General features: G+C 36.1%; 1 protein-coding gene and 1 long non-coding RNA gene across 2 annotated transcripts in view; one reads left to right on the plus strand and one right to left on the minus strand.

The window, feature by feature from the left end:
- cep78 (centrosomal protein 78) overlaps positions 1-14,908 on the plus strand; it is a 41,668-nt gene extending 26,760 nt beyond the window's left edge. Inside the window, exons 12-16 of the mRNA XM_039750565.1 lie at positions 486-623; positions 1,381-1,458; positions 2,579-2,745; positions 10,761-10,902; positions 14,092-14,908. Coding sequence (XP_039606499.1) covers positions 486-623; positions 1,381-1,458; positions 2,579-2,745; positions 10,761-10,902; positions 14,092-14,457 — 891 coding nt within the window. The 3' untranslated portion in view covers positions 14,458-14,908. The remainder of the gene's footprint in view (positions 1-485; positions 624-1,380; positions 1,459-2,578; positions 2,746-10,760; positions 10,903-14,091) is intronic.
- Positions 567-26,341, minus strand: LOC120527306. The gene is made up of 3 exons (XR_005633314.1): positions 26,192-26,341; positions 20,569-20,680; positions 567-648 (listed from the first exon to the last, which is right to left on the minus strand). It is a non-coding gene; the product is annotated as an uncharacterized LOC120527306 (long non-coding RNA).
- Between the last annotated feature and the right edge of the window lie 47 nt (positions 26,342-26,388).

A 26,388-nucleotide genomic window follows, 5' to 3' on the forward strand; every position in this document is an offset into this window, starting at 1 on the left:
GGGCCGCTGGTGCAACTCCTGCAGGCCACAATAGGTACAATTTATACCATATGCACAAGTTAGCCCCAGAAACGTGCATCACACCAACAGCACATGTATAAACAATAAAAATGTAGTCTGCTTTTACTCAGATCTATAGTTTTTTTTTTTTAGGTAAAGAAACAAAGTTTCATTGGTATGAATAAAGTAATAAAGAAGTTCTACCTTATATTTTTATTTTGCTTTGTTCTGTTCTTAAGTTTAATTCATTATTTTAGGTTTCGACAAATTCACTTTTTTTAACAACATAATTTAGCATTACTGATTAATTTTAGAATATTTATAGTTTTATATACAGTATATACATGTAATTTATTATTATTAATTTCTTTTCTTTTTGCTACCCATAGGAAACCTACATTATCAGGCTTAAAAATGATAGTGAATCAAACAAGAGTTGAAAATTTTTCTTTCAAAATTATGTTTTATTATTTTGTATACTTCAGGTTTCCAGCCCTGTGAAGCTGATTTTAGAAAGTGATTCCTCTGGAACAGAAGATGCAGCTGATACACTAGAAACACTCCTTCCAGTCCCCTGTGTAACTCCTGATAAGATTTCAGTGAAGCAGTTCAGACGATTACAGGTACTACAACCAAAAGCATGATGGCCTGTAAAGGTAGTGAAAATATACTTTTAAAAATAATGTAATTAAGAGCAATTTAAGCTTTAAATTGTATAGTAGTTAGATTTGTGGCTTAAAAGTGACAGTTATGCAGAATGACTAAGAGAATATAACCTAAACATTGCAAAATATTTTACATTCATTAGTTTACATTAAAAACTTTTAGAACATACTGTAGATCCACATTCTAGCTAGGTTGGTGAAGTTACCATGCATAGTATATACAGTTTTATTAACTTTTCTGTCCCACTTTTACACTCCCACCCTCAATAGTTATTCACTTTGTAGATGAAATTAAAAACAAAAACAAAACGAGTAGCAGGTTTCTGAACTAAGTCAACACTTGGGTTTTGTATTCAATTGTCAAAAATGTTCCATCAATTTTCTTTCATCCGGCTTACTTGGTTAAACTGTACCAGTCAAGGTGCTTAGAAAATAGAAAACTTTATTATCATTTTTTTCTTTGATCCATGATAGCTTTGAATATGTTAAATCAACAAAACTGTCAGTGAAGTAGCACATGTGGTGCATATACTAAAGGAAAAACTGTAATAGTATACAATTATGGCAGCTGCTCTTTAATTTCAAGTTGCTAAATAACTTGTTAGATCTTAGTTAGATACTTTTAATTGAGGTGAAACCTTCATACTTTCATAATAAAAATAAATTCTCAATGAATAATATTTATTCTGAAACTTTTAATACCTTTGTTACGCAGGTGGAACTAGAAGAATGTCGGCTAAGACTAAAAGAGGAAAGAAGAGCTAGAGCCAAAGCAGATTCACGAATAGTTGAGGTATTTTAGTTAAATTTACTGTTTGTGTTCATTATTTTTAGGGTGGGACAGGGTTGAATGGGTTTCTTGGCTTTCTCCATGTTGTTTTTTTTTTTTTGTCCACATCCTAGAGGTGTATGTGTTAGTGGAATGGAGTTTTTAATCTACTATTGTGACAAAGGAGTGGGTGAGTGGATGTAATGGTGAGTGTGCATCCTGTGATAGACTTGTCTTGTCAGTGTTTTTTCCTGTCTTGCAGATAGTTCTGTTTGGATTTGGCCTGGGTCCTTGTCAAACACAGCAAATAATGCGTTCACTAAATTAATCAATGCTTTGTTACTTTGCTAATTGTGAAGATTATACTACAAACCAAATGGGTTTTGGCTTGTTGTCGAATATCTTCAAAATTTTATTAGAAACATCTCTTTTTAGACCATTCTCATGTGTCTCAATCACCAAGTATTTACTACAATTACACTGAAAAAGATTAATTATTTGTTACAAATCTAACAAAAATCACCCTTTTTCTTTTTTTTGTTTTTTTTTTAAAGTACAAGTTTATTACATCTATATTTAGATTTACTGAGAGTATGACATACTATGAAACTTATGGGAAAAAAGTTGCCGAGTGGCATGATCTCAAGTTTAATGCACTATGTATTTCATTAATTCTGTTAGTATCTAAATTGTATTTTATAAATGCTATTTACAAATTTAGCTTGGCAGTATGAATATAATTAGTATAGCTTTCTAACATAAATCATAGAATAAAGTATGACTGTTTATAAAAGACCACTTATAAAATAATTTAAACATTTGTCATGTCCCTTCTGTTCTGTTAGTGAATCAGTCTTCACTTTTAGTGTCACTAACAGCACTGACACATTTACTAAATCCATTCTATGTAATTGTATGATAACAATTGATGTTTTCACAAGCTACATTGCCCCAATTCAAAGCAACATTTATCTTTCTTGTTAAATATTTAAAATATTCTATATTTACAATAGCAAATAAGTATACTTATAATTTTCTATATTTCCTACATATTATGAATGTATGTATGAATTTATTTCTAAATTCAAAGTTTTATATTTTTTTAAATAAAAGCAGTGTAATTTGTTCACTTATCTGTTTGCAGCTGGAGCTTGAAAACACAAAACTGAAAAATATAAACCTTTCACTTTCTGAGGCCTTGCATACTCAGTCTGTAACATCAAGTTTACTGGAGGACGATGCAGTTCTAGAAAGTATTGAAGCTTCTTTTAGAAAATTCCATGCCTTTTTGGATCTCCTTAAAGATGCTGGGTAAGTGATTTTCTATGTGTATTCACTACCTGCGTTGTTCTTCTGTGTTGTCACATATGAGTAAAGAACTGTTAAATCAATTTGAACAATGAATGAAAAGGGTACGCTCAGTTATAGTATGCACTGTGGACCCCCTGGAAGTAGTAGCAAAGGACAGAGTTAAAACAAAATGGAGTACCATTTTGAACAATTCTGCACATCATCCATCTAACACACGAACATGAGTACTTGTACTACAGTATGTCTGCATAACATCTCACAGTGGTTGTGACAACCAAGTCAGAAGTTTTCTTTCTTTGTTCAGAACAAAGAGTTTGTGTATCTGTTTGTTTGTTTATTAATTTATTTATTTTGCTACCTACCTGCTTATGTATTTATTTATTTAAAGAGCTTCTGCAAAAAGCCAAATTTCCCCCTAGGAACAAATAAAATTCTATCTAAAGTGTCATTTGCCACTTCTACATATTATGTAGGAAATAAGCTACCTAATTTTTTGCTCTGCTGTAAAGAGCAACATAGTGGGACAGTTGTTAGTGCTGTTACCTTACAGTCTCTGGAGCCCTGGGCTCTTACTGTCTGGCATTTGGATGTTCTTCCTGTTTATTTTTTTCTTTTGGACAGTCTAGTTTCCTCCTAAGACACGAGTGCTAGTATGATTAGTGAAAATAACTTGCACCTGAGTGAGTAAGTGCGAGTGTCTGTTAGTGTGCCTCACAGGAACACCCATACTTGTGTTTGAAGGAATACAGTTTACGGTTTTCTCGTGTCTTGTGTGTGATAGACTAATTTATTAACAAACATACAATTTGTGTGTTTGTAGGTATATTTGGAACAGGCATTCTGTATTCTGATGCCATTCAATGATATAACAATAAAAAATTGGCAACAAACATTATATAAAATATATATATATATATATTTTTTTGCAAGGCATGTTAAAATAAGTTAATTTGTTTTGGGCTGTTGTTTTATTAAAAAAAAAAAAAAAGTAAATGTGCATTGGAGAAAAATGTCCAATCATGCCTAAAATTTCTAGCTTACCTTTAATGCTCATTTGCCCATTGCTACTGCTAATAGTAATATTATACCACTTTAAGCATAGGAACTGGAGAGATAATAGCTGCCCAAGGCAGTGGCCGTTTGGTGATTTACAGTTACATGTTTACTTGAAGATATAATAAGATATGGAATGGTAACTTACTGTATACTGTCTAAGAAATATTTGTTTATGTCATCAAGTTTATCTTGTATTGAACGCTGTATACCTGATTACTTGCGCAGATGACTTTGAGCCATTGGCTGTGTCAGACTTGCCGATTTGCAGTTGCTGATAGTGTCACCAGACCATGTCAATTTACATGACTGGAAAATTACTGGACAGGTTACATTTAGTGCCTATTTTTGTGACCGCCAATAATGTGCCGCCTGACAAAGCCATCACTATACGAAGGGTTAAAAGGTATAGGATGCTTATTTGCCATCTCAATCCCTTTTTCCTGTTCTGTCATGGTACATAAAACATAAGACATCAGACAGACAAGCCTCACTTCTGTTCCTGGCTGCATTATATGAATTGTACTTCTGGATGAGCATTTATTGGTTCCTAGCTCTTATGCACACACACTGCCCCTATGAACTATGACAAAATCAAACCTGTTTAATTATGTCAGTGTGTGCCGTGGGCTAGTTGGAGTGAGTTGCTGGGCATGTCACATTACAGGACTGTTTGTACGGGAGCATGCTGCCAACTGCCTCTGACTTGTTATGTAAATGAAGACTATGACTGGAAATTGCTGGAAAAGTTGTCTAATGTGACATGGCCTTAATTTCCTGTATGTTCATAGATGTCATAAGCATACTAAGTACTTTTGACTTAATAAGCACTGTCCATAATTGAAATCAACAGTCCAGTAACATTACTTTTATTTAAAATGGAATGCATTTCAGGCTACAGGTGTTGGCGACTGTCCAATCTGTTCTAAAATGTTATGATTAAACACTATTTTAAAGTTCCTTTTTCACTCTGTAAGAACTTTTAGCACAAAACTGCTTTGTACATACAAACTTCAAGATCTGAAGGAGCTATTTTTTGATTCTGAAAATGTATTTACTTGTAAAGAAGGTAACAATCCTTTTCTTGCTATAATATTGCCAATGCAAATTAAGAACTGAAAAAGAAACTCCTGAGTGCTGATTTCAAGAGTGTTATAGTTAGAAGTCCCAAATTGAACATGTGGTTTTAATTCTAATTCTTGAAATATAGCAATAATGTTTGAAAAGTTATTTACAGCATGAGTCAGAATTACTATTCTTCATTTTTTAAGCTATTTTTGATTTAAACATTATATAGTTTTTAAGCTTTTATTTTAAAATGAATTAAACTTGTCTTCTAGAAGAAAACACTGCTTACTATAATCTACATGCTATGGTGAAAATCAAAATTTAAGTAACTTTTATACTTTGTCAAAATAAATAATGTGTACTTTGCTTATATATAGGACACTATCTGAATTTTACACTATAATCCCAGTATGATTTTGCCGAGAATGTTTTTTTTAAATATTACCCTCATGATTTATAAAACTAGACTACAACATTAGTAGGGTTAATCTATATTAAGACATTTTGGAAAAAGTCAACTGAAGTAACTTACTGTATTGAAAATATATGGTAAACTACACTTTTTAAAAAAAAAAAAAGAGATGCACAAGCTCAATGGAGAGCTTGTGTTAACAGACTTGGAAATGTATTTTTTGTAATGTGAACTTTACCATCTTTATACAGTAATCATGTTTTTATGATTCCTGTAAACACTCTATAGAAGATGCTGCTTCATGTTGTTATATGAAGTACTGCTGTACATTCCAGAAATAAAAGTTGACACTTTATCAAGGCAATGTTTGAAGGTTAAATTCTTGCTAAGGTTTTTGTATAATATTAACATATCATTAGTTCCATCCTCTTTTTCTTTGCCTCATTTACAGAGTATTGCTATTGTTTACTAAAATTCACTATTAGTTGTTCAGTTTTTCCTTGGGATAGTGAATAATCACCAGCATTTGGTTACTAGTGAACAAACAATAATCTTTCTGTGCATATGCATCAAAGCAAAGCCAAATCTGGAGGTGAGGACTTGTGTGCAAACATTTCATAGCATCTTAATAAATTAGCTTGTGTTATTAGAACAATAAACCCTACATTTTTGGCTCTTGTACTGTACTTAAGTGAAACTGAGTTGAGGAATTTCTTTTTATGATCAAATAAGCTTTTCTGAATTATGAAGTAAATAACAGGTTATGAATTGTCATATTTATAACTGCAAATTTTGCAGACATTTACAGGATACATAGATTCCTGAGATATTCTTATGGATCTGTTACATACATGCATTATATTGTTATTAATTATATTGTTAAACTTTTTTTAATTTTCATTATAATATTCCTCAATTTTAGAATGTGAAAATGCAGTGACTAAATAATAATAACAGCATTTGAACGTTCAATGATATTGCAGTTAATGTGTAACTGACCTCTTATGTTTTATTAGAGATGCAATGGGATTTGTTAAAAGACAAAATTAACAAAATACATTCCTTCTCCAAATCACTGCAGAATTTTTGTTATTTACATGTATAGCAACAGTGTTGAATATAAAAATATTAAGAACATTTTGTATATTATTCAAACTCAGTTTCAGATTTTAAAACCAAAGAGATGATGAAAATCACTTAAACCATTGGATGTACATGTTTTGAAACACACTAAACTAATTGTTTGTGCAACATATTTAATGTGGTAAAAAAAATCTAAAGTGTGGTTTTCATTTTAATACTTCATAAATTTATACAATGAATAAGCAAATGATTGCCCATTGCTTTCTCAAAGCAAACTAATTTTTCCTGTAGGTTCTTTAATTGATCGAGATAAAGACGGCTTTAGTCATAAGCAGAAGTCATTGGGGAATGGCATAGCATCATATACCAGTTATAATATTAGAAAACATAAAACCTACACAATACATATTCTGTGAATTACTAACTACAGTAAATTTACACATTATGTAAAATCACACCAACCATAGGTGTATTAGGTTCGTATTGGGTGAGAAAGAGGGAAATACAGAGATCAGGCTCTGCCTGATTAGGGAAGTGAGGACCACATTTCTTTTAAGGTGATAGACAGCCCTGACTAAGTCCTCTTAAGACAAAGTAGGGTTAAGGGGATGCAGTGGTCTTCAGGGCTACTAAAGGACACTCAGACAGTTATAGGTCCGGGACCTAGACTTTTATCTGTTGCTTAATTAAAAGAGAATCCATACATAATCATATACCAGTTAAATTATAGGAAAACTGAAAGAAAATTTTAAAGGCTGCTTTTTAGTAGTTGCATAATGAGTCTTGAGTAAGAATTTGACCGATGGATGAGATATCAAACCAAGGATTTGTCCAGTAAATTCCAGAGGAGCAGCAGAATAATTTTTGTTATTCCATTTTTTCCAGAGGCTAGAAAAGAGCAGATCCTACAATAATACAGGCTTTGTGCTAAAGGATTTGTTAAGTCTTTTGTTCTCTGGTTGGGTGCATAATGTGAAATACATTAAAATGACAATGAAATTAGTTTGGTGTAGTTACAGAAATTGGAAAGCTGTCAAATCCTGGATTATTTTTGTCATGCCCAGCTGAAATAGACTGCACATCTGCAATTTCTTTGGGGGGAGGTGGTAGCAGAATTCATTTTTACAACTTCAATGATCTTAAAAAGGGAGTAAATGCTAACATTCAAAGTTATTGTCTGTTTTTACATGCATTTTTATTACTCTTTAATATTTTTTTTGTATCAGTATACTGCTGCTGGATTTCCCCTTGGGATTAATAAAGTATCTATCTTTTGTATCTTTCTTTTTTTGTTTCTTTCATGTAGAAGAAAATCATAGTAATAAAACAGAAAAATGCTTGATTTTCTTTACGTTTGAATTTCAGAGTACCATAATTTGTTTTTTATATGCTGACCTAGATTCTTAGCTGTTTAGACCATGAGAATCTAGAAACATCACCATATGAATGGCTGGCCTGATTACTACTTTGTCTATTGTTTAGTGCTTGGCAGCTAGTCTTATTGCTTCTGAGGTTCTTTCTTGAGGATAAAAATGTTTATAGTAGAATTCCTACATAAAGTATAAAATATAATTAATGTGATTTTGGGCTTAAAGATTTAAAAAATAAAATAATGGTCAGTTAGGGGATAACCTTTACTTTGTGGACTATACTAAATTACCTAAAGTTTGACAGAAGAGGCAAAAAGGATTAAACTACTCATCCATCCTTCCTCATCCAAAGGATGGTGTTTTAAAGCAAGCTGGCCAATAAAAATGGCCTTATGTGTATATATTGAAATGCTAACATATATAAGGTTACTTACATTTCATCTTAAACAGAAGTTCCTTTATTAGTGGTATAATCCTTTTACTCAGAAATATAAACAATGTACTTTTATTCAACATATTAAAAGTGTTATTTTAACACCTCAGGGAGGTGGCAGAATAATTGAGGCTAAAAAGTGTTCATTATTTGAAAGAGTTAATATAAGAGTCGTCTTTGTACATCACAAATATTTTTGAACAATTTTTACATTATTAATTTCATTTTCTTCTAATATTTTGGGCTAGACAGTACAAATGATTTTCAGTGCCGAATATCAAAATAAAATGCTTTTTTAACAAAAGATGTACCTGGCTTTTAAACACTTGCCTTCTTGTGATTAGAAAAAGTAACTGGGACTACAGTCTTCAGGCTGTTTGAATGTGAGCCCACTACTAAGAATAACAGTAGTAGTAGATGAACAAACAAAATATCTACAGAGTTGCACTGGCTTAACTTCAGGAGTAGATAGTCCATTGAAAACTAGTAAGCAATCTGTTGTGCTCATCCAAGAAAATGGTAGCCAGCACTAGGTGGGTAGATATTATCAAGTGACGGAATGATAATGTTTATATTCCAAGAAGTTTAGTACATATATTAAGAAAGCACCACACTCCTTGCAAAATTTGAAACTATCTTTGTCACGTTTTCAACTGTGTTCTTGTTGAACTCATTTTAAAGTAACAGCTCAGCTCCACAGTACTAATTCCTTTAATAATTTAAAAAACTTTAGTTATGTCACCTCTTAATCTTCATTTGCTCCTTTCTTTTCTCATAGCTCACAACTCTATCTCATAAATCACAACTCTATGTCCTAAATGCAGTACTCCAGTTAAGGCCTCAGTAGTGCAATTTGAAAACTAAGCATTATCTCCTCTGACTTGTACTTTGCACGTAGTGGTACAGTACATAACTTGATATCCTATTAGCCTTCTTAATGGCTTGTGTATACCGTCTGTCTGTTGATAGTGATGAGTTAACCATGACTTTAGGGCCTTCTCATAAGGGGTGCTTTTAAGTTTCAGACCTCCGATGTACATTCAAATCTAAGTATCTATCCCTCTATAATTTCCAAATCCCTTAGTACCTCTTTAGTAGTCCTTGTTGATGCTGGGAGGTTATCGACTTCTTTACACGTGAAAACATCAGATAAATGCAGAATGTGAGAGCATCAGCTATTTCAATGTATATTTTAATTTCATGTTGTTCCGAATACATGTCACAACCTCATTTGCCATTCATTTACCATTTGTGATGGTCAAGGTTGGCTCCATAGTCCTCCACAGCTTGAACTCGGAACAGTCGATAGTCATAGACAGAGGATGAGCCGGGCAAATGAGAACACATACACTCACAAAGGGTAAGTGTAAACAACAAAAAGAACAAGGGTTCAAAATCTAGATAGTGCAAAAGTGCAGTGTTTCAATAAGTAAATTAATAAGCTATAAAAACAATGTGCAAAGTTCAGGTTAAAATGTCAAATAAACAAATCCAATAAAAACAAGATTAAAAGTCTCAAAAGCAGAATTCTTCTAAAAACAAACAAGCCACAGCACTTCCCTCTAAAAAAATGATGTCTGCTGTGAGATAAAGGTGCAGCAATCACGACTCTGGTGCTAACGAGGGAAAAGGTCAACTTCATTGTCACTGGCCGATCCCACTTTTGGAGTCGTGCCACACTGCCGTCCCACCATGCAAAGTACACCCCAAATGAAACTAAGTGTGTTATTCATTTATTGATCAAAAATGACATGCCACAGACCCGCTGTATCGCACTGCTAAATATACTGAGAGAATCTTTGTGTCACCTTTCCCCTTCAGTATTTCTCTCAAATCCCTTTAAGGTTCCTTTATATCCTTTTTAATTTTGGCTGTTATGCTCTCATATGCCCTACAATTAGTGCTTATATACCTTTATACACTTTTTTTCCCCTCTTCATTTTCTTTTTTTATCTCTTCATTTACCCATGGTAGAATTATTTTTTTTTTTTTAATTTCACTGCTTTCAAATTTCAGGATCAATTAGTTCTGCATTATATGCAAAACATTTTAAACTTTTCACTGCTGTTCGACATAAAGGACTTTCGCAGTTAAAAGCCTATCCCATTTAGACTTAGCCATATCTGCTCAAAATTTTAATAAAAATTTTAATTTAATTTGAAATGCGTCATTTGGTCCTAGTGGTTCAAACATCTCTACACCCTAAATTCTACCCTGGGTATTTCAAAATACTAAATCTAGACAGACTTGCCCTCTTGTTGGTGTTTAAAAAGCTGCTGATTATGTCTAACTCTTTTCCTTGTACTCTGTTACTTGTAAAGCCAGTTATATTTCTATTATTATTATTTGACTTCAAAGGTAAAAACAAGGCGTACACAACTGTATCACTGAATGAATAATATACTGTGAGTGATTCACTTGGCCCTGAAAATCTATCCAAAATCCATTCTAATGTCTAGTAGAACTGAAACAAGGTCCATACATGTGTAGGGCATTGAACAAATATCATACAGTTTCTAATTTATGTTTTTCTGTAAAGCCTAGTTAATGTTAAATATAACGATGAACTAAACTTTTTTTTTTCTGTTTTCTGTAGCTTGGAGCAGCTTGCGTCTGTTGCAGGAATTGATCAATCTGATTTTGCACCCCTGGGAAAGCCCCAACTTGCATCATCTACTGGTCAAACTGAAGCAAGCTCTGAAAAAGGACATAAAGAATATGTGGAGTCCCTAAACCAAGTAGGTGGTGATTATATAATTCTGTTTAACAGGGTTATATAATTTGTTGTTTTATTATATCCGGGCATCACAGTGCATGATTATAAATTGAAGAGAAAAGTTTCCCCTTGGTGAAACGTGCGCCGTTAAGAGAGGGGAAAAATATCGCCCAATACTGTCAAACGCTTCAGTACATGCGCTTTCAGCACATCTCAACAGATTAAATGACATTGTTTTTTCCACTTTTGATTGCCAATTTAGCAACAAGTCAATTTTCTGATTTTGCTATAAAAATTTAATTGTGCATTGATCACAATATATTGTACATTGGGTATCGTCATTATCATGCTCATTTTCAATTTTCAAAATATAAATATCATATAGCAACAACCAGAATACTAAATGGCCAATGACAAAAGCATCTTACAAAACCTTTACTGGAAAAACCCGAAATAAACAAACACAATGGTATGTTAGATATAATAAAAAAAAACTCCAGTTCTTTCTGTAAAATAGTCGGAACATATTGTCCATACCTCAACCATCACCGTATCCACATACACCTTTTTCTTTTCTTTGTACTTTCAGAGTGCAGTATGGCAATAGGCACGAGCGCACCTATTTTATTTTTGTTAACATTTTGAGAAGCCTGTGTCCATCATGTGTTTTTGAATGAGTAAAACTGTCTACTACGGCCATGTACATGTACAGTATAGTATTGTGCGCTGTGAGTAGTTGCTTGTCCATGATTTCTAAAAGTCGCACAGTGTTCCACAAATACCAGTATGTTTTAACTTTAGACAAACTATATACTGTCTTTATAGATCAAAATAACCAAAAAAAGTCTGTATAGACTATGCACAAATGTACCCTTTTAAACAACACCAAATATAATTAAAACGCATCTCTTCTGGGGTTTAACACCATTATCTGTGGCACGCCACTTTACCTCAAACATCCCATATTAACAGATAGAGATCATGAGATGCCCTTTGTCAAAACAAAAAAAAAGGCAACTAGTTAGTCAAATCATTTTGAATTTTTACCTAAGTCAATTTAAACATAACATTATTTAGCAAAGATTGCTGCAGACAAATGCAGGAAACAAAAATCAAAGCATTAGTAAAAACCCATTTAGTATTTGTATCATAATTTAAAAGAGTAGAATCAAATGATTCACTCATTTTTAATGCAGAACACAATATTAAAGGCAATTTGAAATGCATTACAAGTGCACATTTTATTTTAGTTCATGTGCATTCCTATTGCACACCGAACATCCTTAACTAAATATAAACCAAATTCATTACATGTTTTAATCGGTGTCAGCTTGGAGTGCATTGCTTGTTTTTCCACAACCACAAGGTAATCGTGCCAAAATTACATGAAATCAAACGACTAACCAGCACCACAAGGTGGGGCAAGGGGTGTCAACAGTAAGGGAAAGAAGGCATTTTAATCATGACATGTTCTGGTGCAGTCATCGCTACAAATGTGTTCTTTCACAATAGATGCAATTTAATGAAACAGTGAGTGGCCTTGCAGAAAACAATTGTTGGGTTTAAGTAGTTTAATGTTTTTTTGCTAATTAACAGTGCAGATAAATTTTTATTGTTTGATATTTGATAATTAAAACATACAGCTATCCAAATATAAACATTTGGAAGCAAATGTGTTCAACTTTGTGTTCTTCTTTTTCTTTTTCACCTCTTGTTATAGCCTGATATATATCTATATATATATATCATCTGCACTTTCCAAAACATTTGACAGATGTAGTTGACATTGTTGATTTACTCAGGCAGGTCATGCACTCTCTGGAGAAGCAGAAGGCTAATGAAGGCACTCCAGCAGCAAATGAATGCAGCAGTAGCTCCTCCATGTTGGACTGCATTTAATTTTGTCACGGATTGGCGTACATTATATACTCTTCAGACACAACACATTCAATGAATTCTTCCTTCAGCTACAACTTTGAACATTACTTATATCCCATTTTGATGCACATATTTGTCTTGGGAATTAACCTTGGTTTTTAAAAAGTTCCCCAGGCCAATTTTAAGTTGACTAATACACAAGATTTATAAATACAAAGTCATGAATAGAAGTACTGGTATTGGTGCTCTGCACATACGAAGTTAGACACAAAAATAGCCAGATTGGTAAAAAGAAAAAAAAATATTTATTGATGAATTACAGCATTCTAAACATTATCACCTTCTATTTACTCCCCCTTCTGATGTCTACACCACTCCATACGTATCTTCCATTGATTGAAACAGTGCTGGAAGTGTTCTTGCTTGTGGTTCCTCAACAGGCTTGCTGTTTTTGTCTTCATCTGTTCCCTTCAGGTCACTTTTGATTTTCGGGAACAAGTAAATATCACCGGGAGCTAAATTGGGCGAATAGGGAGGATGATCGAAGACAGGAATGTTTTTGTCAGTCAAAAGCTGCTTTACGGAAAAAGAGAAAATTTGTGAGAAATTTGTTGTTGGTTTTTTTTTTTATTTTTCTTCACCCAACATTATCGCGGTAACTCGTGTAGCGATTGTTGTGCAAATACTGTCTGGGCTATTCACAGGATATACCTAGCCGGTCAGCGGTTTGTGGGGGCATGTATGATGGGATATAGTTCTATGATTCATGTCTGGCCGACCTCCAGACGGTTTTCCAGGAAAGCCCCAAGCCCAGTCCGATTATTTTTGTGTCTCACCGTATACACAAGCCATTAAAAATTGAACTGTTAAATGTCTATAGAATTAGTTCCTGTTGAATGGCAGTAAAAAAAATAAAGGTTAACAGTTGTTACGTATGCATTTTATTTATAACTAGCCATGTGCGCCCAACTACATTGCGCATGTTAAAGTTGCCTGTGAAGGGCTCCCTGTTTAAACGCGGCTGCCAGTCGTGAACTGGGCCCTTCGTCGCACAGCATTATTATAGTAGCTAACTACTTTACATACCCTGGTCATCCTGTCGCACTGCATCTTGGGAAAATGCAGTTCCAAAAATAATTCTATCAGTCCAATGATGCTACTAGTTCTTGTTTATACTGTTTTCTTCATTTATTATTATAGTTGACACTTTTATATTTATTATACATTATTATGTATTTATAGTTACTATGGTAATATTGCAGTTGCGTTTACAGTTATTTTTAAAACTAGTCTTCTAAGACATTAAACCATTGTGACCATATTATTTTCTCAGGTTGGTGCCGATAATCATTCTGGATCTGACAGTGGAAAGAAATTTATTGGAGTGCCCGCTTCAAATATCTTTTCTGGTCAAAGGGACTCAAAGATCAAAGACAAGATAAAAGATCAAACTCCAATTGCATTTAACTCTGGGAGGGAATTAATAAATGAATCTGGAACAAAAGTTAATCTTGTAGAAGTAATACCTACAGCTGAACATTTTTCCGACAGTTCAAGTAGCATCTGTAGCCAAAAAAGCAATGACAGCAAAAAAAGCAATGACAGCAAAATATCCAGCAGTAGGACTAGCAGGAAAAACAGATCTCAGAAGAATGGCATTAAGTCTGAATATCACACAACAAGAAGAGGGGAACTATAGACTAAACACCATCGCAGAACAGCTTTTTTATGTGTTAAAGGTGGATCTCCAAATGGGAAACTGCTAAAAAGTCAAAGTGCTTCTTATGATGAATCAGAAATCTATACATTTTTCAATACTGTTCATGCTATTGTGTAACTTTTTAAGTTGTACAAATTTTAATTAAATGAAATTTGATGTTACTGTCAGTAACCTAGTTTTGTTCCAAGCAGTTGTGTTTATAGAGATTATTGAAAAAAAATTGATTTGTTTCATACATTAAGACATCATACCCACATATACTTTTAAAATCACAATCACTTAATAATCATAACCAACACCGTGACCATGATGCTTTTAAAATTGTATATTAACATTTCATTTTTATGTAAATTATTTATGTTAATTTACTTCACACACAGAAAGTATTACATTAAATAAAGAAATTAATTTTGTAACTTTTTGCATATAATCTGCTATTTCTACTTAGACTATATAAAAATGTATATTTTCATTCTTGGTAAATATTTTTATATAAATATTTTTTTTGGTTAAATAAAGTCTCTTTAACATTACTACTATCAAGACTTTCCTTTCAAATAACAATTGTTTGAAGGTGACTTTAATAAATCTCTAACTCATACCTAGAAAGTGTTACATTACATTAATCCCTTAAATAAAAATATACATTTTGCAACTTTTCTAAACATCCTCTCATGTTGGATCCATCCAGGTACTGTATATCTAATTTAATATGTAGTAGTGTAGTGATGAAGTGATTACACTTTTAAAATATCCTGATCACACGTTTGACCTTTACCTAATCCTTACCAACTTTATATCGAAATTTAAATAATCTTATGTGGTAAAATTCTGTTTTGTTATTATTTAGTTTCAAAATATACAATTCAATCTCTTTTGATAAAAAAACAAGTTCCCCTGTGAGTTTCATGTAACCTGAGGCATCTCCTTTAGCAACTGTAACAAGCTAAATTCAGTCAAGATCTCTCTTACACATTACTTTGCCTGGGAGGAATTCTGTTTTTTATTTTACGTTATTATACACCTTCATCTTAGTGATGTTTCAGGGCTCTCTTGTATATACTGTACATCCTTCCACAACATTTGTTTGGGTTTAAAGTCTAAATTGTGATTTCCCCACACCTCCTCCTTTTTTTGAACAATGTCATTTCCAATTAATCTATACCTGTAAGAAAATAGTCTTGCATTCTTTTAGCTTTTAAGGCATTTTTCCAAATGTTTTTTTTTTTCCCCAAAGAGAGAGACGTGTACAGAGTATAGCCTGCAGCTGAACCCATATGAATGTAACGTCTACCTGCAGCAAGTTGATTGCTCTTTGCAATGTCTTGCCTCATTGCTTTATTAACCACTGTGGTCTCATATACCTCATAAGACATCTTATTGTACAGGGTGAGTCAAAATTATGTTAACACTAATGGTACTGCTATGTATATACTTATATACAATTTTTGTGGACAATTTATGGGCACGTGTTGAACATGATGGTGAACAGATTGAGACATTCCTGTAAATCATCTTGCACATATGAAGTATGTTTTGTGAATAAATTGTTTCCGTCATTCAAATATTAACAGAATTTTGACTCGCCTTGTATTTAAGTTGTTCAGCTTTGTCTCCTTTGTACTATAGAATTTTATTCCTGACGCTCAAAAATATTTCACCTATTATCCTGCATTTTATTTCCCCAAATGTATTACTTCCTTGCAACCAGTAACAATTCCCTTTCTTTTTTCTTCAAATGGGAAGTAAAAACAGATTAAAAAAGTAACACAGAAATGGAAACTTGCGTACATAACATCCAGATAGTTTAATTAGGAATATTATGATGTGAGTCCATATTAAATTTTTGGTTTAATCACACTGTTTGTTTGCACAGACTAGCTGCAATGAGTGAGTGCGCATGACTGTACCTAGTGATGCCCTAATGCAGCTTTTAGGTTTGATATCTGCCATGGGTTACATGGTGCAGGCATAAGCTTTGCATATTTTCAGATGACCTCATGTACATGTGTTCTTCAGGCTTCAGCATGTGTGTTAAGTTTAAAGGTAGAACATTGAAAAAACGTTCATCAAAAAGTAAATTAGTAATGCACCATTGAGTACATTATTTTTGAGATGTGCTAGCCCTCCTTGGTGACCTCCCAGGTAACATACAACTTTTATACAATGGCTCTGTTGATCTAACATAAGATGATAAACTGTCTGTGTATGTGTATTAGGAATTTCAAGCACTATTGGAGAGAAGTGAAAGGAAGAAAGAGTGAATGAGCATGACTCCCCCTGAACATGATGTTTCACATGAGGAGCTACAGAAATGTAACAGCTTAAGCATTATACAACAACCATCCACTTTGAAAGTAAGCATGCACTAAAGTATGAGGTAGCCCAATGTCTGATCCTGTGCAATGTTTCTCAGACATGGAAAAAAAAAAACCTAAAATATAAATGTCTCACCAAGGTATCATCCTCAGAAATCATGAAAGAGTTAACATGAGCAATTATTACTATATTTAAGCAAGTATTGAAATGGTAAGTTAACAGAGTATTCTCAAACCCACTTAATTCTATTCAGGGTCATTGGGGGTGTGGACTGGGGCCTGTCCTGACAAGAAGCCAGCCTATCATAGGAAAACTGCTAAATGTTAAAACTTCAAAAACCGTCCAGTGAATATAAAGGTACACCATTTTTACCAATCTGTCCATCACTACAGTATCAATTCATCACACTATACCTACTAAAAAAAATAGATAAAACTTTGATTTGTCCCCAGGGAGAAATTATTTTTTTTTTACAGAAGCTCTATATATAAATAAATAGATAGGTAGTTATATAGATACATAAATATACACACACTATAGTCTGAACACACACCAGAATGACTACAAGGGAAGAAAATTAAAAAGAAAGAAGTCACAGTGAGACATTATGCAGGTGCATTGCTAATTGGGTATAAAAAAGAGTGTTTCTTGACACACTTCTGCAGAATAATTTGTTGGCTGAAAGTACTCAGTATGTCGGACCTTTCTTGAAATAATGCTACCAGCCCAACACACCACAGCATATAAAATTGCACTGGCCATCACCATGTTGTAGAATATGTAAAGGATGTCACTACCTACATTAAAGGACAGTCTTCTAGGAAAAAAGAGCCTGCTCTGCCCCTTCTTGAACAGTTTTATTGTGTTATGAGACCAGTCCAACCTGTCATTCATGTGGACCACCAAGTACTTGTAGGAGTACACTACCTTGACGTCCACTCCCTTCATATAGTGAGGACCTTAGTGCCTCTTTGGTTTGGAGAAAGTACATAACTAGTTCCTTGGTTTTGCTGATGCTAAGTTGCAGACAATTCTATCTGCACCAAGTAACAAAGTTCTCCAGCTGACTCCAATATTCTGTCTCATTCACCTTATCAATGCACTTCATAAGTGCAGAACCATCTAAGAATTTCTGCCAGTGACATGTCCCTGTGCAGAGTGAAGAGAAAGGACAGGAGACAGGACTATTCCTCGTGGTGCTCCAGGGTAGCTTACATCTGTATTGAAAACACAGTCTTTGAGTCTCAAAGACTGTGGTATGCCCGACAGAAAGTCCATTATCCAGGACACCACAAGCTCATCTACCTGCATATCTCTGTGCTTACCCCTTAACAAAAATGTCTGGATGTTATTGGTGGCATTGCAGAAATCAAAAAACATATTCCTCACAGTTCTGCCAGATTTGTTCAGGTGAGAATAAGCCTATGGATAATTGCATCTTCCACTCAAATGTTTGTTCAACAGGCGAACTGGAGTGGGCCCAGGTGGTCCACTACAAAAGGATTCATATTGTCCAGGACCAACATCTCAAAGGTCATTCTGATGTTAGACAAAGGTGTCACGGGTCTGTAGTCAATTGATGAAGAGGTGTCTGCCATATTTTGAACAGAAATAATGCAAGATGTTTTTTTTACAGCAATGGCACATTTTGGAGCCTTGTGAACAGACTAAACAGGTGACAGAGAATACCACAAACCTGGTCAGCATAGGCTTTAAAAACTGAGGACTAAATCCATCTAGTCTCCTGGTTTTTCCTGAGTGTAGCTTCCTCAGTTGTCTTCTTACTTGGTCCATCAAAGGTGGACTCATTATTGTGTGATTCAGTTGATGTGGAAGGAGTTGTTGATGTTGTTGGGGTGGTGTGAAAAAACTGGCCATAGGAAGATGGTGGCAGAGGGAGGGAACATCTATTGGAAAACTGGTTCAGAGTGATAGCTATGTCCACATTCCCTACTAGCACTAGATTGCTTGAATCCAGTATTTATGCCTAGTTCTTTCAGACATCCTTCATGTTATTCTGAGTGTTTTACTTGTTTAAGCTTTCTTTCCTTCGCTCAGCTTTTGCTTTAGCGCTCACTGTGCATTCTTTACAGCCTCTTTGTCACCAGACTTGTATGCATTCCTTTTCTCATTTAGGAGACCTTTTAGGGTGGCAAGGTGGCACAGTGGTAGGAGACCTGGGTTCACTTCCCGGGTCCTCCCTGGATGGAGTTTGCATGTTCTCCCTGTGTCTGCGTGGGTTTCCTCTGGGTGCTCTGGTTTTCTCCCACAGTCCAAAGACATGCATGTTAGGTGCACTGGCGATCCTAAATTGTCCCTTGTGTGTGCTGGGTGTGTGTGTGCCCTGCGGTGGACTGGCGCCCTGCCCGGGATTTGTTCCTGCCTTGCACCCTGTGTTGGCTGGGATTGGCTCCGGCAGACCCTGGATATAGCAGGTTGGATAATGGATGGATAGAGACCATTTAGCTCCTTAATAATCTGAGGCTTTTAGTTTGAAAAGCAGCACACTGTCTTTGAGGGTACCACAGTGTCGACACAAAGGTTAATATAGTTTGTGGTGCAAGATCATCCCTATAATGTCTGACTCGCACATTATTTCTCAGTCTGTCATTTGTAAGTAGTAATTCTGAGCTATTTTAGCCTACAGGCTACACTTCCTCACTAACAAGTTGCCGTCTAACAACAATCTTGTAGCTGGGAATAAGATAAATCAGTTTGTAGTCATATTTGCCCAAATGTGCCAGACGTTTACACTTAAAGGCATTTTTAATATTTGAATATAATGGGTCTAGCATGTTATCTGGAATGGAACAAGACACAAACTGATAAAAATTTGTCACAGTTCCTTCCTAAGTCACATTGTTGAAGTCACCACACATTATAACTGCAGTCAGAATGAGTCAACACACAAAAGTATGTCACTATATATTTACTCAAAGGTTTTTATATGTACAGTATGTGCTGCAATATGTTCATGATTACTTTTACCTTTGTGGTATGGTGAGGGCTTTGGCACTTGTGCCATTTTTAAATAAAATTAACTAGATTTGGGCTTGTGGGTGTGGCACTCGGCTGTGTGGTCATGAGGAGCTCATTAAGGGTAGTGAGTTAATTGTCTGTTGAGTGCCTGTGCGGTTAGCGCAGCTCTTCCTTATTAACTCTCATCTAAGCCCACAGGTAGAAAATGGAGTCCAAGTGGACAGCCATAAAATAAAGAAAATAAAGTATGAGATTAAAGAAACGGTACAGAGGGAGCAGGATCAAAAGAAGACCCGGTGCGAAAAGAAGAGGAGGCAGGCAGACAGGAAGAGAGTAACAGGAGAGGAGTGCATGGCCGCTGGCACTAAGGGTCACAGGAGTGACTGACCACTACAGGGGAGCTACTGCGTAAGGATGAGGAATGGCAGCAGGGGAGAAAGGAGCGAGGCTTGGTGCGGTGTCTTGTGAACACCATTTGACTGGTGATGAGGACCCAAGTTCAGTTAAAGGGTAGGCTGTGCCTGTCAGAAGCACAGCTTTTGGGCTGGAAGATCTCATCTAGAGTAAGTGGAGGAGACATCAGTTTTTAGAAAGCAGCACTGGGGCTTGCGTTTGTTTTAAATGAATGGACAGATTCCTGCCATGCTTTTAACCATCTTTTTATTGGATTTATTTTTTACATGCCATTTTAACCTCCACTTTGTGCCTTACTTTTATGGATTATTTATTAATTGAAGCACTGCATTTTAGAAACTGTTTTAAATAAAAGCACTAAATCACTTTTTCACCAACCTTTGCCAGCTGTGTGTGTCTTCATTTGCACTGCTCATCCTTAGTCTATGACTGTTGATGGTTCCAGGTTCAAGCTGCCAAAGACCAAGGAGCCAACTCGGACTGTCATAACCTTCAAGAAAAAAGTAAAAACATTGCCATTTTGGTTGAATACAGCCAGATAAACTGTTCACTGAGCTTTTTGTTCTGTGTATAGTAAGCTGTTAACATTTAAATGCTCATGGAAAATGAGGCAAAATCTTTTGTGCAGGATCTTCTCATCCTTGTTCACATCTCAACATTCATGCAAAACAATCACATTCTGCCTTTGGTTAAATTCCAATTTATACCTACATATTACATATTTATATGACGAAGGGGTACTGGCAGGTTCCTTTAATGGACTCCGCGAAGGAGAAGACTGCGTTTAGCACTCCCAGTGGGCACTGGCAGTACCGGGTCCTCCCATTCGGGTTACGTGGGGAGCCAGCAACCTTCCAGCGTCTGGTGGATAGAGTGCTCCGGCCTCATAACACGTTCAGTGCTGTCTATTTGGATGATGTCGTCATCTATTCCAGCACATGGAAGGACCATGTGCGGCAGGTGGAAACGGTATTGCGGATGCTGGGTGAAGCCGGGCTTCGAATTAATCCCAAGAAGTGTTTCTTTGGGTTAAAAGAGGCTAAGTATTTGGGCTACCTAGTGGGTCGAGGTGCCGTGAAGCCACAGTGTTCCAAAGTTAATGCCATATTAAACTGGCCCCGTCCGATTACCAAGCAGCAAGTGCAGGCTTTCCTCAGTTTGGCCGGGTACTACCACCAGTTTGTACCCCGGTTCTCTGAGAGAGCAGCACCCTTGACAGACTTAACAAAGAAAAGGGCTCCAAACCACATGGTATGGACTGACAAGACTGCTGCTGCATTTTGTGACCTAAAACAGGCCCTTACGTTAGCAACCGTGTTGAAAGCACCCAACTTTTCACTTCCTTTCATACTCCAGATGGACGCTTCGGACACAGGCCTGGGAGCCGTGCTGAGCCAATGCGTCGATGGTGTTGAACACCCCATCATGTACCTGAGCCGGAAACTGCTGGATCGGGAAACCAGGTATGCGGCAGTGGAACGGGAGGCTCTTGCGATAAAATGGGCGATTACACAGTTGAAGTACTACCTATTGGGCTGTGAATTCACTTTAGTGACGGACCATGCACCTCTCCAGTGGATAGCCCTTCACAAGGAGTCTAATCCGCGGGTCACTAGGGGGTTTCTTGACCTCCAACCATACAAGTTTTAGCTCGTTCATCGTAGGGGTACTCTCCATGCCAATGCTGATGCCCTCTCTCAAGTCCACGACCTCTTGGACAGGTCCACCCGACCTGGTGGGTCTGGGCTAAGGGGGTGGCCTTGTCACACACGTGCGCATGGGAACCAGCTGAAGGGCCTAAACACTAGTAATTCTACGCCAGGCCAGGGGGTGGCGGAGTGTACTGACTATCTCTCTCAGTCCCTTGCAGACCTTTTCCGGGAAATACCGCCTGTTGCCGGCCCCAAGGATGACGTCACTTCCGGGCACAAGGACACCACTCCCAGTTCCGGCATAGATGACGTCACTTCCCTTCCAGTCCTTTAAAACTGCCATCTTGCCTCAGTACAGGCAGTTCTGTTCTGGACTCCGAACTAAGTACATTGTGCTATTTACAACTACTTTTGCAGCCGATTCAATTATACGGGTGGCTGCCCCAAATCTTTATGATGTCTTCGACTCATTCTTATCACAAGAGATACACAGTTTATTATAAAAGAGGAGACATGCATCTCTGGGTTAACTGCATCACATCATGCAGTATGTGAAAATATGTTGTTTTTTTTCAGTCGCATTGTATTTGAAGCACTTAGGTACAGGGTTAATGCATTTAATTGCTCTTTATTTTTACCCCCAAAAAATAACAAGTAATCTTACTTAATCTAACTGATTACCTGCAACAAATCAACAGTGACATTCCTTTTCTTCCGAAGTTCACACCTCCAAAAATGTGACTTTTTTTAAACTAAAAAATCTGACAACAAAATGCAAATACTTTAAGTCACTGCAGGTTCACTGCTATTATATTCTGGCAGAAAGGTGTCTTGCAAAGACTAAGCCAATGGGGGCACACATTCTGTGATCAGTCACAATACTGGCATGGGTGTCACACAAAGGCATAATCGCTCTATCCATTCAGTCGTGTCCCACCCTTGGATACTCTGTAGACCAGTGTTCTCCATGCTTCCCTGTTTTCAACAGCTTCTTTCAATTGCTTGATGTTCATTCCCATGTCATTCTTGATGGTATCCAGCCAACAGGTCTTTGGTCTCCCTTGCTTCCTTTTACCACTGACATTTCTCAGTTAGCCTCTTTTCTAGTGAATTTGCCCTCATCGCATGTCCAAAATAGGTAAGTTTTTGTCTGGTGATCTTGCCTTCCAGGGACAACTCTGGGTTCATATGATCAAGAACATCTTTGTTGATGATCCTAGCTGTCCATGGGATTTGTAGAAGTCTTCTCCAGCACCACAGCTCAAAGGCATTCATTTTTCTTCTATCTGCTTTTATAAGTATCCATGTTTCACAACCATATATTGCAATTGGGAACACAATGGCAGCGATCAGTCTTTATTTGATGGTGACCAAGACATCCTTGCACTTCCATATTTGGTCCATGCTCACCATGGCTGCATGCCTCAGTGCTAATCAGCGTTTGATCTCTTCTGTCGAAACACCACTGCGATCAATGAGGGACCCAAGAAAAAACGAAGCTGTCAACCACTTCTTCATTGTTGATTTTTATGTAGACGTTCTTGTTGACAGTAGTCATGATCTTGGTGTTCTTGATGTTCAGGTAAAGTCCAATCTTCTCATTTTCTTCTATCAGCTTCAGGATCAACTTCTTGAGGTCCTTCTCACTTTCTGCCAGCAGGGTAGTATCATCTGTGTATCTCAAATTGCTGATGGTTCTTCCACCTATTTTTATCCCAACACTTGAATCATCTAAGACCAGCTTCTTCATGAAAAGAAAAGAAGAGAGGATGCATCCTTGCCTTGTACCCTTTTTGATCTTGAACCATTCTGTGCTGCAAGAATTATCACAAGAACAAGAAAATATGAACACATAACTCCAGTTCTTAAATCCTTACACTGGCTCCCGGTTAAGTTTAGGGCAGATTTCAAAATCCTCCTTTTAACATATAAAGCATTAAATGGCCAAGGTCCGGCTTACTTGTCTGAACTTATCATGACTTACAAACCAGAGTGCACATTAAGATCTCAAGATGCTGGTCTGCTTATGATTCCAAGGATTAATAAAATAACAGTGGGAGGTCGAGCTTTTAGTTACAGGGCCCCTAAACTGTGGAATTGTCTGCCTGCAACTATAAGAGATGCTCCTTCGGTCTCAGCTTTTAAATCCCAGTTGAAGACTCACTACTTCAGTTTAGGATATCCTGACTAGAGCTATGGATTAACTGTACAGACTGCATCTCTGTTGTCAGTCATTAGCACTAAAACATAAGTAACATGATAGTTATAATTTGATACTAACTCTCACCTATTGTTTTTCTTCCCGGTACTCAAATGTGGCACTTGGTGCCATGGCCCACCTTCCAAGTTGTTGTGCCTGCCTATGGTAAAGTCATCCCTGATGGAGGATTGCTGGAATCATGGGAAACAGAGGTCCTTTCATCGGATTGGCTGGCCCAGCACTGTTTCAGCTGTGGAATGGCCAAATGGGGGAGGAAGCTTGATGGATGAGGTCTCCAGGACTCTAAACAAATCCAAATCATATTATGTGATATTATCCACTGTTAAATTCTGCTACGTACTTCAACCCTGAACTGGAAAATTAGGTTAGAAAGTGGATGGATGAGGGAATGAAAGTATGTGCATAAATATGATTTGCAACTGAGCAGAACTGAACCAATGGTTGTGACTTATTAATGGTTGTGATGTATTTTGATCCCTCTCCGAGCTAATCTATGCTTTGCACCACAATACCTAAAGTTGGATTAATATGTTTCAGTAAATGGATGAAAGTGTAATCATGTAGTCTGCATGACAAGTAGCTGTTATTCATTTTGAAGCTGTAAATAAATAACCTATATAACTTCCAAAGACATAACAGCACAACACTTTTAAAAATGGCTAATTAAACTATTAAAAGGGGATAATTAAAGTATATAAAAAACTTTGTAATATAAAATGTAGATATGCAGAAATTAGAACAGTGTGCTACCATGGTACAGTTGTTAGAACTACTGAATTCTGGCATGAATGCTGTCTCCATTTGTGTTTAATTTTTTAGGAATACTAGTTTTGCTCACACAGCCAAAGTCATATATGTGGGGTTAAAAGGAAACTACATTGGCTAGTATGTGTGATTGTAACCTATGATAGACTGGTGGCTCAAACTGTGTTGGTTTCCACCTTATACTCAATACTGCTAAGAAAGGCATCTCCTGTCTGTGACCCTTAACTGGATAAGCAGGCTGGAAGATAAAATACATCTATGAATGAATAGTTACAATTAGCACTTAACTGAGACCCTGGAAATCCATCTGCTATACTTGATTCTGTACCTTTTTAATCATTTTATACACATTGATTTATATAGAAATTTTAAACATGCTTCTTTCTCATGTAATGAAGCTGCTGAACATCATGGTCCAAGTCCTGAATGTCTGCAGCAGAAAAATATCATATTAAATTATGTGTACCTTTTATGTATAGAGCAAGAAAGTAAATGTGTTTTTTGATGTTATAATATTGTCCAAAGTCCATTGTAAAATGCTACTTGGTGGTAAGATACAGGTGTCATATTGAACACTAGTCTGAAAGAAGTTATAAATTCTGTATATTCAATAATTTATCTACAGCCGATACAGCATAGCCTGGTGGCAATGTTGGAAGGAGACTACAGATGAATTCCCTGCATATTAGAAAAGTCCATTTTATACAGTATTATATGTAAATCTATTTATATATTTTTTTAGTTAATAGTGAAGCTTCACTGGTTACATTTTGTAATGGGAAAAACAAAAATATTTTTTCTGGTAAAATAAATACTGTAATATGGGTGAATTTCAAAATTTACCAATTAAAATGTCAGTTTCACATATTGTCGTACTTGTGAAGAAACTCTTACCTTTTAAAAGTAAAATACATTCATGGTAACGCTGGTCAGTACTTTATACATTAGCTAAAAAACTGAAGTTCTTCAATATTATCATCAACAGATACTGCTTTCTTGCTTGGAATAGTTATGGGTGTATAGACGAATTCGCATTTACATTCTGAGTATGCTGCGAAGATTATTAATCACTGTAACTAGGTTTAGTTAAATGCAGTGTGTGAAAAGACAAACAAAAATGCAGCGTAACAGCTGACTTGAAAGAATGCTGCTTGAAATGACCGAATATGTCACTGGTCTTTCACCTTACTTTACTGCCGGTAATGTAACTTTTAACACTCAAAGCATCATAAATCCCCTTGCCCAGAACTGCAAAAAACATTGTAAAGGCCTACTGGGGTGTATTTTCACCAAGCATCCTTTATATACATATACTGTATTCATACGATTTCTAATGAATGACTATGAACTAAAGGTCTCGTACCTTAAACCAAGACGCTCTGCTGACAGTGAAAAGCATAGCATACCTGACTATGCAAAAGCATCACGCAACCCTGACACTTTGTTTCTCTATCTCGCTCGTCCGCGTGGCTACTGGCTGGTGCAATACTAACTTGGGGTTGCAGGAACTTCTCTGCGATCACGAGCCATTCTCGTGGACACTCAACCAATCGTGGATGC

The sequence above is a fragment of the Polypterus senegalus genome, chromosome 4, assembly GCF_016835505.1.
Source record: "Polypterus senegalus isolate Bchr_013 chromosome 4, ASM1683550v1, whole genome shotgun sequence".
Classification (NCBI taxonomy): Eukaryota; Metazoa; Chordata; class Cladistia; order Polypteriformes; family Polypteridae; genus Polypterus; species Polypterus senegalus.